The 15879-nt window shown below is 70.2% G+C and overlaps 2 protein-coding genes across 4 annotated transcripts; both read right to left on the bottom strand.

The window, feature by feature from the left end:
* Positions 1-46: 46 nt before the first annotated feature.
* On the bottom strand, positions 47-3774 carry TNFRSF25 (TNF receptor superfamily member 25). 2 transcript variants are annotated; one of them, XM_082493384.1, is made up of 7 exons: positions 3640-3774; positions 1906-2101; positions 1685-1816; positions 1399-1551; positions 1224-1305; positions 1086-1141; positions 47-999 (listed from the first exon to the last, which is right to left on the bottom strand). In XM_082493384.1, the coding sequence occupies exons 1-7, from the start codon at positions 3667-3669 to the stop codon at positions 371-373; spliced, it is 1278 nt and encodes a 425-aa protein (XP_082349510.1). In that variant the 5' UTR covers positions 3670-3774; the 3' UTR covers positions 47-370. The 2 variants fall into 2 exon arrangements, with proteins under 2 accessions (XP_082349510.1, XP_082349511.1); XM_082493385.1 differs by lacking the exons at positions 1086-1141; positions 1224-1305.
* Positions 3775-4858: 1084 nt separating this feature from the next.
* PLEKHG5 (pleckstrin homology and RhoGEF domain containing G5) lies at positions 4859-11091 on the bottom strand (the record flags this gene model as incomplete). 2 transcript variants are annotated; one of them, XM_082493472.1, is made up of 19 exons in its annotated part: positions 10978-11091; positions 10674-10779; positions 10533-10593; positions 10360-10451; positions 10145-10281; positions 9920-10068; positions 8273-8458; positions 7920-8090; positions 7750-7845; positions 7606-7656; positions 7337-7486; positions 7149-7259; positions 6929-7078; positions 6709-6846; positions 6353-6472; positions 6120-6252; positions 5933-6048; positions 5726-5862; positions 4859-5651 (listed from the first exon to the last, which is right to left on the bottom strand). In XM_082493472.1, exons 1-19 carry the CDS (start codon positions 11018-11020, stop codon positions 4859-4861), a joined length of 2940 nt encoding a protein of 979 aa, XP_082349598.1. In that variant the 5' UTR covers positions 11021-11091. The 2 variants fall into 2 exon arrangements, with proteins under 2 accessions (XP_082349598.1, XP_082349597.1); XM_082493471.1 differs by lacking the exons at positions 9920-10068; positions 10145-10281; positions 10360-10451; ... (1 more) ...; positions 10674-10779; positions 10978-11091 and adding an exon at positions 8661-8798.
* Between the last annotated feature and the right edge of the window lie 4788 nt (positions 11092-15879).

Here is a 15879-nt window from a genome sequence, read left to right on the forward strand (position 1 = left end):
GCCCCGGGAAGAAGGGCCGGGGGCCGGCGGACGGAGAACACGCCACTTTATTGGGGCGGGGGCAGACCCGCCCGGCGGCGGGCGGCCCCGAGAACTATCCCATGGGTTCGCGGCGGGCTCGGCGCCCGCTCGTCCCGCGAGCGGCCGGGCAGCCGGGCGCGGGGTCCCCCCCGGCCCTGGGAGCAGGGGGACATAAATAGGGGAGATGGGGGCGGGGGTGGGGGCGGACGGGCGGGGAGGGGACATAAAACTGACATAAAATGTCTACACGGCATAAGTAACAATACTTAGGGGTACGGCTTGGCCGAGCCGGCGGGGTGCCGGGACCTCCCTCTGCCGGGGCGGGGGCGGCGGCGCCGGGGAGGGGGGGTCAGGGTCCCGGCGGCAGGGTCCGGCGCAGCGCCTCGGCGCAGCCCGCCAGCTCCATGCGCTCCAGGGCGGCAAAGACGCGGTCCAGCGTGGCGCTGGTCTGCTGGCACCAGCGCTTCAGCATCTCGTACTGCTGGTCGCGGATGTGGGCCACCTCCAGCTCCACCAGCTCGATCTCCGCCTCCCGCAGCTCCAGCACCCGCATGAACTCCTTCCAGCGCCGCACCGGCACCGCGTCGATGACAGCGTAGAGCTGGCTGCCCTGCAGCAGGCCCCCGCGGGGCTCCGGGGGGGCGGAGGGCTCCCCCTCGCCACCCGGCCGGGCCGCGCCGCCGGGCCGCTCCCGCAGCAAGGCCTGGTGCTCGGGGCTCCGCATCGCCGCGCCGGCGGGATGCTCCGTCACCTGGGGGGGGCAAGGCTGGGTCCAGCGCGGGCCGTCCCACCCCCGGGCACTGACCTGGTACCACGGCGTGGCCGCAGCCCCGGCCGAGGGGGGGACCGCCCGCGCCGCGGGGAGGGGGCCGCCGGCCGGGGCACCGTGCCGGAGCCGCTCCCTCTTGTGGTAGATGGCGAGAGCGCCCAGAAAGAGGGGCCCGGTCAGCGCCAGCAGCACGTACTCCAGCCCCGAGCCTGCAAGGAGGAGCGGGAGCATCCCGGTCAGACGGCCGGCGCGCGCCCTCCCCCCCCCGCCGCCCCCGGCCCCGCCGCCCCCGCACCTCCGCCGCCGCCGCACGCTCGCTGGCACTCCTTCCCGCACGTCTCCGGGGGGGTCCTGCAAGGAGAGGGGAGCCGTGGGCGCCATGCCGCGGGTCCGCACACGGCCCCGGCCGGGCAGAGGGAGGGTGGGCGCTTACGGGCGGCACGGCCGGCACTCGCCGCCCTCGGCGTAGAAATCGGGTTTGCAGCCGCCGCAGAGCGTGTCCTGCGCCTCCGAGCCTGCGGAGGGGCGGGCGTGAGGCCGGGCGCCGAGGCCGGGGCCGGGGGGGGCAGAGCCGGGGGGACGCGCCCTGGCCGTCCCGCAGCACTCACAGGGCCGCTGGATGAGCCGCCCGGGGCAGGGCTGGCACTGCCGGCAGGAGAAGTCGCTGCAGCGCTCGTCGAGGCAGTCGCGGTAGTGGCCGGGCTCGCAGCCGCAGGCGACGTTGGTGGTGGCCGAGCAGTTGCTCAGCACGCTCTGGAAAGCTGCAGAGACAGCAGCATGGCACGGCACCGTGAGGCACGGCATGGCACGGCACGGCACGGCGCTGCATGGCGCAGCACCGTGCGATATGGCACAGCACCGTCCAGCATGGCATGGGGCAGGGAGGCAGCTCACCGTGGCGGTCACACTCGTAGCAGGCCTGGCACTCGGGGAGGGTGTTGGGCTGGGCGCGGAAGGTGCCGGCCTGACAGGCGGCGCAGACGCTGTCGTTGCCGTGGCTGGAGCAGGGGGCGTGCAGGAACGTCCCTGGGGGGACAGCGGGGGTGACGGGGAGCACGGCCACCCGCTGTGCCACGCCGCGCCGTGCCGCGCCGCGCTGGCCGGGCGGTTCTCACCTGCGGGACACTGCGCGCAGCACCGGCGAGCCCCCTCCACCCAGTTCATGCCGGCGGGGCAGGGGGGTCTGGCGGCGTGTCTCCGCGGGCGGGGGGGCGGCCGCACCGGGACCCGCTGCCCCCGAGGGACGGCGCGGTCCCGGCACCCCGAGGGCTGCGATTCACAGGCAGCCAGCCACAGCGCTGCCACGATCACCTGTGGGCAGGGAGAGCGCAGGGATGCGGGCAGCCCGTGCACGCGGGGGGGGGGGGGGGAGGGGGGGGCAGCCCTCGCCCCCTGCTCCCACCCCGCCAGCCGCACAGGCTGGGATACCGGAGCCTGAGCCGAGAGCGGCCCCGGTGCCCGTCCCGGGCAGGGCGGGCGGAGCCGCGGCCCCGGAGCTGCGCGGGTGTGCGGTCCCCGGGGCCGGGAATGCCCCGCGGCAGCCCCTGTGCCGCCCTTTCCCCGCCGTACCCGAGCAAGCGGCTTCCTGCCGGCGCCGCGGGGGCCGCCGCGGCCCCCCCGCCCGGTGCTCGGGACCCGCCGTCGGGTGCCCCCCGCGCGCTTCGCAAACGGTGCCGCCAGGCTGGCTGGGGAGCGGGACCGTGTCGACGGGGACGGGGGAGTCGGGCGGTGCCGGTGCTCCCGCTCACGGTCCGGCCGGCCCGGGGAGGTGCGGGAAGCCGGGCGCGGGAGGGTTAACGCTGCCGGCGTTGGCTTTCCTGGGGTTTATCTCCCTCGAAGAGGAGGCGATTTCCTCCCCTAGAGGAAGCCGTGCCCGCCTCACGCTCTCCCCGATGCTATCGCGCCTCGTACGTGCGTCCCTAACTAGGTCACCGCTCCCCCGCCCGGAGCGCGGGGCGCTGCACCCAGGGGAGCCCCGCTGCCCCGGCGGGGCACCCCCCGCCCCGGGGAGGGCAGGGGGCCGGGGGGCCCTGGGGGGGAAGGGGGCCGCGGCGCCGGTAGCGCGGGCAGGGAGCCAGGGGATTCCTCGCCGGGGGCTGGATTTCCCAGCCGCGATGGCCCCGATTAGGGCGGCTGAATCATTTTCTATTAAACCCGGCGGCGTCGGACTGGAAACTGCGCACGGGCCGCCCCGCCTGCGGAGCGCTGCCGGTACACACATCAGAGCGGCCGCCTCGGCCCCGGCACGTCTGAGTCACCGCCGAGGCACGGCCTTCCGACGGCGGGGCCCCGGGCGGCTGCCCCCTTCCCTCCCCGGCACGGGGAGCGGGTGTCCCGCCGGCACCGGGGCCGCCCCACCGCCGGCCGGGCGGCGGGCAGAGCCACCGACCGCTTCTTGCCCGTAACGCGGCCCCGGTGCAGCTTCCGCTCCCGGCGCCCGTGTGCCCGGGACAACCCCCGCCCAGCCCCCGGGTGGCCCCCTGGCAGCCGCCGCCGCCACCGGCAGCCCAGTTCCGGTGGCAGTGCCCCGCCTGCAGCCCTGTGGCTGAGCCCCACGGTTCCCACAGCTGCACCGCGGCCGCGCCCGCAAGCCTTCGTGGCTGTGCCGTGCTTGGTGGTCCCCGTGCCCGTGCCCGGTGGTCCCGGCGGCCGTGCCACGCTGCAGGCGCTTCGGCACGGCAGACCCCAGTCCCGGGCATTCAGCGGCGGGGGGCGAGCGTTTTCGGCACGCTTGGCTTCCCCCCAACTGCCTCCTTCCGACCCTCCCCCCCCCGCTGCGGCCACGGCCCCGGGGCGCCCCGGAGTTGATGCCGGGGGGGGCCGCGGGACCCCGGCGCCGCCTCACTCACCCAAGCCGCCCCCGGGCAGCAGCACTTCATCCTTGCGGCCGATGCGGCTGGGTCATGCCGGGGCGGCGAGGGGAGCGGGGCGGTGGGCGCAGCGGGGTGTCGGGGGGCGGCTCAGCGCCCGGGCAGGGTGCCCCGGCACCCCATCGCCGGCGCCGGCAGCGCGGGACGCGTGGCGAGTGAGCGCCAGCCCTCCCCACGCAGGCTTTTACACCCGACCGCGGCAGGAGGAAATGCTTTTTTGGAAATGCGTCCGGGGGGTGCGAAACCCCATGACGGGAGCGCCGGGCGCGGGAGGGACCTGCGCCGCCTCGCCGCGGGCCGCCGCCTCCCCCCCCCCCCCCCCCACCGGGGACGCGGGGAGATCCGGGGTGCGCGGGGAGCAGCGCCGACGCCCTCCCCCGGGCCACGTCCCCACCCCGAGCCCCCACTGTCCCCGCGGTTTCTGCCCCGGCGGGGCGTCCCTCGGCCGTGCCCCCCGCCGGCGCCGCCGCGGCCGAAGGAGAGGCGAGGCGGGCCCGAGTCTGCACCAGACGGGTTTATTGCTCGGCCGGGACGCTCCGGCCGCCGCCACGTCCCCCCGCAGCTCCCACCCTCCGGCCGCCTTCCCACCCCGCAGGGCAAACCCGGCCCCGGCCAGACCCCGGGGCCGCCGCCCGCCCCAGCCCGCCCCCGTCCCCTCCTGCCACCAGCCCCAGCCGCCGCCCGCAGCACCGCGCCACCGGCGCCGCGTCCCCCTCAGCACCTTCCCCACTCACCACCGCCGACGTCGTCATCCCTTCCTCCCCCACCGGAGTCGCTCCACGGCCCCCCGCACCCGCCAGGGCCACCCTGCCCGACGCACCTTGGAGCGGCTGGGCTCCCCCCGATGACCCTCATCGCTGCCGACGAGGGTCCCGCTCCGGGGAGAAGAGGGCAGCCCCGCGCCGCCATGCCCGGGGCGCGTCCCCCCCGAGGGGACCGGTCTGCATGCCCACCCGTGTCCCCACCGGCGCGGCCCCCCCGCGCCCGCTCTGCCCGGCCCCGGCGTTACGCTGCGGGTAGAAGCGGGAGCAGCTCCTCGGCGCGGCCGCGCGTCCGTCCTCACCGCCCCGACGGCGCTCACACCTCCCTGCAAGACACGGAGCGGGGAGAGAGGCCCTCAGCGCCGGGAACCGGCCCCGGGCGAGCGGTCGGGGGGGGGCCGGAGCCATCCTCCGGGAGCCCGCGGGCGGGAGGGCGCTTACGAGGCGGTGAGCGTGGAGTTGAGCAGCAGCGTGGTGCGGAGGCGGTAGAGCTGCGCCAGGGTCAGCTTGCGGTGCTGCGCCGGCTGCGGGTCCGAGAGGGTCCGGCGGGCAGCGGGCTGGGGGGGGCGACCCAGCGGCTCCCCTGGCAGGGACGCCGGGCTCTCTGCCGGCTCCTCCGGCTCCGAGAGCTCGGAGGCGGAGCTGCCGCTGCTGCCGGGGGCGGCCGGGGGGCCGGGGGCTCGGCTAGTCCGGGGGAGGCCGGTGCAGAGGTCGGAGAGGCTGCGGCTCTGGCAGAGGGGGGCCGGAGGGGCGGGGGGCAGGAGCCGGGGCAGGCTGGCCTCCGACTTGGACTTGAACACCCGGGCCGGGCAGGGCAGGAGCTGCACGGGTGTTCGGCGGCGCAGCCGGGGCGAGGGGGGTCGCGGGGCCGGGGGGGGCTCCCGCCCCTCCTCGGCCACCCCCTCGGGCTGCTGGCCGAAGTCCCGCAGGGAGGCTGGCGAGAGCGTGCCATAGGCGCTGTCGATGGAGGACGAGCGGCAGCCGCTGGCCGAGGGGGCCGCGCCATGGGGCAGGGGTACAGGCAGGGCGCCCACAGGCAGCTCCCGGGTGGGGATCTCGGCGGATGTGGGGGTCTCGGCGGAGGTGCCAGTGCCAATGGAGGTGCTGGTGCCGACGGAGGAGCCGTCTGAGGTCGAGCCGAAGGGCCCCACATCCCAGTCCGGAGAGGAGAGCTCGTCACCGCCGTCCACTGCCACCACGGCAAGGGTCTCGGTAGAGCCGTCAGAGGGGCTGCGGGGGTAGCAGGGTGAGGAGGGGGCTGCGCCGGGCTGGGGGGTGAGCAGGGCCCCCCTCCCACTCCCTACCACCGCTGTGAGTCTGGGCTGGCGCTGCCACGGCGCAGGACGGTGGGTGAGCTGGCAGCTGAGGTGCCGCTCTCTCCTTCCTCCTCCTCCTCCTCCTCCTCCAGGCGCCGGCGCTGCCGCAGCTGCTGCAGCAGGTTCTGGGGAGGGGAAGGATCAGAGAGGCACGAGGTGCCCGCAGGACCCCCACTCACCCCCTGCACCCCTCACCTGGGCGTTGCGCACTGCCTCGACCCAGCTGCGGCACAGCGACTGCCCACTGGCCTGGAAGGTGTAGGCGGCCACGGCGCTCCCCAGCTCGTTCAGGTAGATGAGGAGGAAGGAGCCTGCGGGCAGGGGCTGTCAGCAGCGTCCAGGGACCCCGCAGCGGTCCCCATTGCCCCCCGGCGCCGCTCACCCGGGTCCCTGAGCTCCCGGCAGACGACCTTGTCCACCAGCAAGGGCTGCCGGATCACCTTGGTGCGCTCAGCCTTCTTGAGGGGCTTGGTGATGAGGAAGAGGTCGGTGAAGAGGAAGCAGTAGACATCCATCTGTGGGCAAGAGTGGAGCTGTGGGCACAGGCCAGTGCGGTGGGCAGGGGCAGGCAGGCAGGAGCAGGGGCCAAGGCTCCCCGTTCCCCGCGGTCCTCACCTTGCTGTCTTTACCTTCCCGCATCCGCAGGCTGCCCTCGAGGAGGAGCTGCCGGGTGTCGTCTGGGGAGGTGCCGGGGATGGGGGCTGTCAGGTCCAGCCGCAGGAACTCCTTCAGCAGCTGCCGGGAGCCCCTGGCATCAGTGCCGGGCATGGGATGTGGTGGCATGGGGTAGCATGGCATGGCATGGGGTGGCATGACATGGCATGAAATGACAGGGTGGCATAGCACAGTACAGCATGGCATGAGGTAGCATGGTGTGGGGTGGCATTGAGTAGCATTGCATGGCATGACATGGCATAGGGTGCCAAGACATGGGGTGGCATGGCATGGCAGCTCTGCCATGCCCAGCCTACCTTGTCCACCTCGTCCGTGCTGCCCTCCACCACCTCGTAGGCATCGATGCGGTCGAGGATGGCAGCCAGGCGCTGCCGCTCCTGCCGCTGGCGCATCCGCGAGTTGACGTGGTTGATGAAGTGCTCCACAGAACCAATCTGCGGCCAGGGCAGTGGGTGTGAGAGGCTGTGGGGGACCACCCCACGCTGCACCCGCTGCCCCACACCCCCGGCCCCTTACCATGACAGTGATGGAATCGCGGGCATGTGGGTCGTCCGTCTTCTTCAGTACGGACTTGAGGAGCAGCGGGTACTTGGTGAGGCGCTGGTGGGGCTTCACCAGCATGTCGCTCAGCTTCAGGCGGCTGCACTGCTCGTGCTTCTCAGCCCACTGCAGCACGCGGGCGTCAGCCCTGGCACTGGCCACAGCCCCAGCCCTGGCCCCGGCCCACTCTCCTTACCGTCACGTAGGTGCGAAAGAGCTCACTGTCCCGCAGCAGCGCCCGCATGTACTCCATGCAGCCCTCCTCCTCCATGCAGTACCGCACGTAGGGCTTGAAGAGGGAGCCAAACTGGGGAGGAGCAGGGGCGTCACCACAGGGCACGGCGCAGCACAGCCCCCCCGCTGTGGCACGGGGTTGCCACTCACCGTCTTGAAGCCGTCAAGGAAATCAATGGGGTCAAGCAGTGCCCCAGTCTGGCGCGCCTTGGCCAGCACCGGGGCCATGACACTGCGCCACAGCTCGCAGTGCAGCCGGATGATCTCTCCAATGTTGCCGAAGAGCCGCTCGGCATCTACCTGCGAGGGCGAGGCAGGAGCTGCACGGGGACGGCACCTGCATCCTGTCGGTGTGGCCAGACCGGGGTCCCATCCCTGACCCAGGGGGTCCCTGGCCCCCGCAGCCCCCCACCGCTCACCTCGCAGAGCAGCCCCGATTCCTGCAGGTTCAGCAGGCAGCAGAGGAAGAGCTGCAGGGACAGAGTGGGGCGCTGATGGCGTGCAGCTGTGGCCCTCAGCCCCCCACCGTGGTGCAGCATGGCACGGCTGCCACTGGCACTTACGTCGGTGATGACTTTGAGCTTGCGGATGTAGGTGGCCTCGGTGTGCAGCAGCTCCCAGATGGCTTCCTGCTGGTGGCACTGCCGGCGCGACAGGGCCTGCCGGGCTGAGCGTCAGCACCGTGCCGGTGGCTGGGCCAAGCCCCTGCAGTCCCCCGGCCCCCCAGGCCTACCTCCGCGCCCCGGATGATCTGCTGCCAGCTGTCCTCCAGCGCCAGCCCGGCCTCATCCCCGTCCTCCTCCCAGGAGTCGCGGTCGAAGCGGAGCTGGGGCGGCAGCTTGGGCAGCCCGAAGGTGCCATAGGCGTGCAGCCTGCTTGCCAGCTGCTCCAGCTTCTCGGTCTCCTGGCCGAAAGCAGGGGGCAGAGCGGCTGGGCAGGGGACCAGGGGCACAGGAACGTGCCACAGACCCCCTCACCCTGCCTGTGGAGCTGCAGGGGCTCGAGCCCCGGGGGGACACATCCCAGCTCCCCAGCATCGCCGCAGGCTGCTCCTGCACCCCCTCCCCGTGTCCGCATCCCACCTACCCGTCCAAAGGAGCCGGCGCCAGTGCCGGAGCCAAAGAAGCCACTGAAGCGGCTGGCGGCACGGTTCTTCCAGGTGTCGGTGCCATTGGCAGGCAGGGAGCCGCCACCATGTGGGGCTGGCTCAGGGCCGGGGATGCTGGTGTCCCCCAGGAACTCCGTCATGTTCTTCCTCCGCCGGCCAGGAGCCTGCAGTGGGGGACAGCCCGTGCCCCCCGGGTCATGGCCTGGAACTGCGTGCCTGGGCCACTGGGGTGGGGACAGCAGCATGGTGCAGCATAATGCTACAGTAGAGCTGACCTCAAACACCCGTGGGACAGACACCCAGACAGCACCCCCGGCCAGCTGGGTCCCCCCCGCCACGCTCCCCTGCCCTCACTGACCTGCCTACCTGCATCCTGGGGGCGCAGGGCCCCGGGTGCTGCCTGGCCAAGCCCAGCCAGTCGCAGGCAAGCAGCCCCGGTAGCGTGGGGGCTCAGGGCATCCCACGGGGTGCAGCACCCCAGCCCAGCTGCCCGCCCAGTCGCTCTCCCAGCCGGGATGGCGGAGCTGGAGCCGGGCAGGCAGTGGCCGGACTCCTCCGAAACAAAAGGAGGTGGGGCCAACGCCGAAAACCTAATTTCCCTCCTCGCTAGATAAGCTAATCAGAGCTGAACAATTCACCGGCAGAGATCAAAGCCCCCCGGCCAGCCGCGAGAGCTGGGTCACAGCCAAGGGTTCCCACCAGCCTGGGCACCACTGCACCAGCTGCCTCCCTGCATGTCTCTGAGCTGTGCCGGGACGTGGCCGCTGTCATCTCCTCACCCCGGCACAAAGGGCAGCAAGGCCAGGGCTTCCTGCCTGCCACCGAGCCATGGGACGTGGCATGCTGCCACCACTGCCCCACGCCCCGCCACGTCCCCATCCCCGGGTGGGAAGAGCCACTGGGGCACCATCCCCGTTACTCACCGTGCTGCTGCCAGCCCCATCACCCCGGCGCAGCTCAGCTCCTGCCTGCCCCCAGAAAGGCAGTGGGAGCCGAGATGCCCGTGAGGGTAGTTGGGTGCCCCCTGGCCCCCTGGCCCTGCTGGGGCCCTGCTGGTCCTGCAGCCAGGCATTGTAGTGCTGGACACGGGCGGCCACCAGCCCTGGCCACACAGCCAGCTTGCCACCTTTAAGGGCTGCTGGCGTGGGGCTGAGCACTGCGTCTCCCCTGCAGCCACTCCCCGTGAGCATGGTGGCCAGCCCGGCCCCACGCCTTATCTGGGGCCAGGGTCCACGGGGCAGGACCGATCTGTGCTTGGCAGCTGCCAGGCGCCACAGCGAGAGGACTGGCGGCCAGGGCAAGCCCCAGGGCCCCCGGGGCTCCTGCTTGCCTTTGCTCTGGTGCTAGTCTGTACATGGCACAGCCGTGGGACCGGTGCCACTGGCTGAGCTGTCGTGTCTGGCACAGTCACCATGGCACAGTTGGCATGGCACAGCCAGCACAGCACAGCTGGGAGCTCTTCTAGCTCTGGGCAGGTCTTCAGCCCACACCACACAAGGCCACCCAGGAGATGTCATGCTGCTGCCCCATGTCCCCATCTTCCTGTCAAGGATGGCTAACAGGGTATCCCGTGCTGTGCCACCCCCTCCCCAATTCCTACCCCCAGGACTGGCACTGGTACTCACCAGGCTGTTGGTGCCCTCCCGGCATCCCGGCACTGGCTCCGGCGCCAGCCCGAGGAGCGTGGTGGTGCTGGTGGGGTGCAGGATGGGCAGGCTGGCCGACCTGGCATCCCGTGCTGTCTGCTCCACCTTCAGCTCATCCCCGGGCTTGGCTGCGGAAGCATCGAGCTGTCAGAGTCCCCTGGGAGCCCCGGGGTGGCTGAGCCTCCCGTCAAGCCCCTGCCGCACCTTTCACTCGCAGGTAGTGCCCCCCGAAGCGGTACGCCTCGAACTGGAGGGAGAGTGGCGTGTGGGACTGGTCCAGGTAGATATCCACCTTGCCCGGCTCGATCGCCTTCCTCTCGAAGACTGGCAGCAGCACCTCCCTGCAGGGACACAAGAGCCACGTCCGTCTATGCATCCATCCCTGCATCCATCCCTGCATACGCCCCCGGCAGACTCACCCCAGGGACTTCTTCTTCACGGCTGGCACGATCTCTGCCTCGATGTCGACGCTGAGGTCGAACTTCAGGGTGAAGCACTCCTTGCTGGGGTCCTGGAGGGAGGTGACGGCCACTCGCCCAGGGGTCCCACCCACCCACCAGGGCCACCCTGGGGAGAGGGGCCGGTGCCTTACGTCCGTGTGCCTGCGCCAAGCCTTCTTCTTGGTCACCTTCAGCGCCGAGCTCCTCCGCTCCCTGCAGGCACAGGGCGGGCAGGGTGACGGGGACGCCACGGGCTGGGGATGAGCAGGGGACATGGAGGGCCAGGGCCTCACCCTCTGCTGTCCGGCAGTCCCTCCTCCTCCTCCTCCTCCACGTCGGAGGCAGGGCTGGTGCGCGGGGGACATGAGCGTGTCGACATGTTGCGGGCCAGGATGGAGCCTGCAGATGGGTGTTAAGTTGGCTGTGCCGGCACCCCTAGCCCCCTGCCGGCTTTGGCTGTATCCCACTCCCTTTCCCGTGCTGCACCAGACCCAAGCACATCCCACTCCCATCACTGCACCGTGCTGGCCCCGAGCGCACACCACAGCTGCAGAGCCACCAAACGCAGCGGTGCCGGCTGCCTCCAGCCCGGCTCACCTTGTGGGGGCAGGTCAAAGCGAATGTGGCCGTCAAAGTGCATGGCGCCATGGAGGTGGCTGTCGCAGAGCTCACACAGGCTGAGCGGGCCGCTGCGGTTCAGCTGCCGGCACTCCGCATGGTGGCATACCTGCGTGGGGACAGGGACAGAGGTGAGCCGGACAGGGGCTGCCTGGGAGCTGCCAGCGGGAGGGACGGGCAACACCACAGGCAGCGGGGACCCCTCTTTCCATCCCGCACTGCTGCCGCACACCACTGGCGGGCAACGCTGAGGCTGGAGCAGACGGGGAAAAGCAGCGTGAGCAGGATGTGGCCAAGAGCCAGGGGGGCTGCACTGCACAGCCCCCTCCCCGCTGCGCTGCGCAGGGACCCCGGGGGGGCCACACATGCCTGTGCACAGGAGGGGAGCGGGGGGACAGCCACCTGCCCCTCGTCGGGTGCCAGGGAGGCCGCACTCCTGTGCCGCAGCCCCTTTGGGCCGGCAGGAGCAGCGTTCCCGGGGCAGGACGGAGGAAGCAAGTGTCTGCAGCCAAACAATGCTCGAAGCCGGCACGTTTCCTCCGATTGTGCGCGGCCCCAGCCCCGCCGGGCATTCACAGTGGGTTATTTTTAAACCCCCGGCCGGGCCCCCAGCGCGGTGCACAGCCCGTGACCCCCGGCCAGCACCCGCCTTGCTGGGGCCTCTGGCTAGCTCTGCTGCCGGCAACCGCGGTGCTGCCGGCTGCTGCCGGTGAGCCCCACTGCACCGCCGGCACATCCCCATCCCTGTGTGGGACCCCCATTGCCACCCTGCATGCAGAGGGGTGCGAGGGGCTGCCAGGGAGGAGGGAGTGCTGCCTGGGCCTGCCTGCAGTGCGCCATGCCGCTGTGGGGAGGAAGAGCCCATGCAGCCCCAGCCGCCCCTGCTTCCTGCCCTCCTTCCTCCCGGTGCTGATGAGGTCAGAGCTGATGTGCTCCCGCCACCCGCGCGCTCCTCGAGGGGCCACCAGCACCTCTGTGGCACCCACCAGTGTCCTACCCCCAGCCCTAGAGACGGGTCAGCCCCAGCCCTCCTTTCCCACCGCCGTGGCCCCAGCCCAACACCGTCTCGGCCACCATGGCACCTGTGAGATGGGGACCACAGCCATGGGCTCCAGGCAGTGACCGCAACAGGCACTTGCTCAGGGACCCCCAGTAGCTGCCCCGCTGGGGTGCGGGGCTCTCCATCCACCCCATGTCCGCCCCTGCAGGGGACCCCAACCCAAACCCCTCTGCCCACCCCAGGGATCAGCTCCCGGCCACACCACGCTCCCAGCACCCCGCAGCTGCCCCACAAAGTGAGGGGGGATGTGATGCAGCTCCGTGCCGCAGCAGGACGAGCCCCAGCCTGGCCAGGACCCCCACCCCATACCCAGCCAGTCGCTAGGAGAGAAGGGACCCTAAATCCACTCCGGTATCATGGTAGTGAGCAGGGGGACAGACGGGCTGGAGCAGATTAGCCCGAGCCACACCAGCGAGGGGAAACAGGCAAGCTGCCGCGCTGATAAATGCCGGCAGGACCACAACACCACTGGGGAATGCATGGCCAGCACGGGCTGGGGGGGACATGGCTGGCAGGGTGCTGCTGGCCATGACAGGGAGAGCTTCGGGGTGCGGCAGGTCAGGCAGAGCTGCCCACTGCCCCTTCTCACCCATGAGCCCACCACAGGCACCGGCAGAAAGCAGCTGCCCATCTCTGCCCACCAGCACACAGGACCCACCTTGGCCGCCCTCCTCTCGCCGCTGCAGTCAGGGTTCTGGCAGCGCAGCACAGTCTCCTCCGGCGGGCACGGCTCAGCTGTGGGAGAGAGGGAGGTCAGTGCCGGGGTGCCGCGGTGAGCCCCCCCCCCAGCCCTGCCTGTGCAGGGGGGTCGTGCCGAGGCTCCCCCACCACAAACCCATGGTTTAAGGGCTTGGCAAATCCCTCGGGCTCAACTGAGGCTGGGTCTGCCTGCGCCCGCCTGCCCCGCAGCCCATCCAGGGGGATGAAAAGCCATGCCCAAGAGCCAGCGCTGCATCCCACAGTATCAGGATCTGGTACCTCCTGTCCGGCACCCTGAGTCGCAGAATCAGGACACGGACCTGACCCAGGGCCGGCACGGACCAGGGCTGCAGCAGGAATTCTAAATCTACCACTTGCCAGCCTCCAGTGGGGCTTAGGAGCCACATTAAGCTTTGACAGTTAAATCTGCCTTAGGGACAAATCCTATTTTGAAGGCTTTTGTTATGTGTCATGTCTAATTGTTTAAAAATAACAGTCTCCAGGGCAGCTCGCAGCAAATGAGCAGCGCGAACACCCTCCTGTGGGGTGGGGATGCTCTGGTGGGAGATGGGAAGCTGCCCTGATGCTCCAGTGGGACGCTGTCTGCCGGGCACGGAGCCGATGCGGAAGATGTGGAGAAGCCAGGTGGCACAGCCATGCCAGAGAGCACAGCCACACCAGCCACAGCAGCAGGGCAGCAGGCACAGGGGCTTCCCCCGCCACACTACCCTGCTCTCCCGCATCCCTCCTGCCAACAAAAACAGCATCCACGCAGGCCTGAGCTGGACTGCGGCCAAGGCTGGGGTTAGACTCAGTCTGTGGGAAAAAACGTCTTTTGGGGCAGAGTCGAAAAAGCTGCTGCTTTGGCCCAGAGAGGGGAAGACGATCCGGACTGGTGCCGGCCACCCCAGCTCCCGGCCAGGCAGCGATCCCGGGCGCAGACAGGACCCCCGGGCCATCCCATGGGAGCCGGGGCTGCCGCGCTGCCCCCGTGGCGGGAGCACAATGAGGGCTCTGTCCCCGCAGCCCCTGCTGTGCTGGGCCGCCCCCCGCTGCCGCTGTTTCACTTGACCTATCGGGAATAATAACGGAAACAAACAAGAAATTCTTTCATGCACCCGAGGGAAAGTTTTCCAAACTCACCGAAGACTCGAGGCCGGCCGGAGCAGCTGGCAGTGCCGGGGACCAGCCCCACACCGAAGCCGCTGGCACGGCCAGAGCTGCCTGGCTCTGCCCCAACGCTGACCCCGGCAGCAGGTCGTGCACCCTGGGGAGCACACGGGGCCGGGGGGGCAGTTTCTGGTGGTGGCAGGAGGGTGTCCAGGTCCTCACTGGACACTTCAGGAGCCAGAGGAGGGATCCTGTCCCCACTAGCTCCTCTCCCGGTCGGCCAACTCCTCCTCCGGCTCCTGCTCCTGCTGCCGGCTGTGTTACCGTGCCCGGCTCTCCCGGTGATAGCAAACCAGTTTGAAACCAGACCGTCCTTGCACCAGAGCACACCGCGGCAGCTCACTGAGGCCTGGGCCGGAAGGGAGCGGTGCCGGTGGCACAGGGTGGTTTGCTGAGCGCTCCCCGGCTGCACCTGCAGCATCCCCGCAGCATCCCCATGCCGGCCAGAGCTTCTCCTGGCCCCCCTCACCCTCATTGCCAGGGCTGGAGGTTTTTAGCCAAGCACAGCTGCCCGCAGCCCGCAGCCCGCCGGCCCCCCGGCCCCCCCAGCCACCTACCCCCGAGCTCCTCGCTGATGTCCAGGCTGGAGCTCCAGGAGAAGCGCTCCACCGCCCCGTACTCCAGCCCCGCCATCCCGGCGGGCAAAGCCTCCAGCTCGTAGGCACCCCGCTTCCTCCAGTACAGAAACATCCTGGGGTGGCAGCCGGGGGCCCCCCGGAGCCGTGCCCGCCCCGCCGGTGGGACTAGCCAGGGGAGCCCAGCTCCGGCTTTAAGAGCGGGTCCCGGTCTCCGGACAAGCGGTGCATTCAGGCCGGCAGCGGCAGAGGGTGCCCGGGAGGTCGGCACAAAGGGCCTTTCTTCAGCCTCCCACAGACATTGCACAAATTTCACTTTCCGTCGTCTATGAAAGACATTCGGCCACGGAGACAAGACGTGCTTGTGATTAAAATAATCGGCATGAAGAGGGGGGCTGTTTGGCGGCTCCACCGTCAGACGGCTTTTGGGGGGGGGCAGGAATGCACCGCCCCGAGTCCCTGCTGCACCCCCGCACCCGTGGGCACGCTGGGGGGCCCCAGCCCACGCGGGAAAAGCCAGGGGTCTTTAGGGAGGGGTTGCCCCTGCTAAATCTGAGAAAAATGGGAAAGCACCAGACAGGGCTTAAAACCCGCAAAGGCAGCAAAGGACCGCAGCTCTGTCCTGCCACAGGCAAAACTCTCCCCAAAACAGGGGGAAAACATAACATGGTGTGGGACGATCAGCCAGGCTGAGACCACCCCAGCCCCCAAACACATCTGCATCAACAGCATCTTCTCCTGAAGGTGCCACATGGTCCCCATAGTTTTGCTGCCTCTAGGTGCCCTTTGCCAGAAAAGGTAGCCAGAAATTTAAAGAACAAACAAGCAAAAATATAAAATCACTAAAGAGTTAACAGATCCCATCATTAAACCCCCAACCATCCCGCTTAATGCGGCACATCCTTAATGCTTTAAGTGCCGAGTAACCGATTTCCCATTGATCACACTACCGAGTGCCCCCACCCTTGCTGGGGGGTGCCACACCAAGGTTTATGCTCTGAAGCCCCTGGTTGCCCCGTACCACTCTCCCCCCGGAATAGACCCGCCAGGACTCTCTGCCAGAGGCTGCACCATCCACCTCCGGGCCCTGGCAGGCGCCAGCAGCTCAGTGATCCCCTGGAATGACCCAAACCTGGACACTTGCAGCTCAGTGTGGGCACATGGGGGTCACGCGGGCCCCAGCTCCGAGGAGGGGGGTACCCCTGGCTGGCTGGGGGGACCGGCAGCAGCACCAAGGGGGATGCTCAAGCCCCGGGTGTTTCACCCGCGCCGCTCGCCCATCTCACCTTTCCCAGCGCCTTTTCTGCCTGCTCCCCTGCGACTCGAACCCCCGCCTCGCCTGGGATTTTTCCCCCGGCTGCACGACAGCCCCCGTAT

The sequence above is a fragment of the Vanellus vanellus genome (genome assembly GCF_965231255.1).
Source record: "Vanellus vanellus genome assembly, chromosome: 20".
NCBI lineage: Eukaryota > Metazoa > Chordata > Aves > Charadriiformes > Charadriidae > Vanellus > Vanellus vanellus.

Bases quoted from the DNA above. Each gene is read 5' to 3' on its own strand.
- TNFRSF25 (XM_082493384.1), bottom strand. From the start codon at position 3,669: ATGAAGTGCTGCTGCCCGGGGGCGGCTTGG. The intron at 1,142-1,223 runs GTAAGCGCCCAC...CTCTCCTTGCAG, and splicing joins GAGTGCCGGCCGTGCCGCCC to GACCCCCCCGGAGACGTGCG. The intron at 1,000-1,085 runs GTGCGGGGGCGG...TCCTCCTTGCAG, and splicing joins AGCGTGCGGCGGCGGCGGAG to GCTCGGGGCTGGAGTACGTG.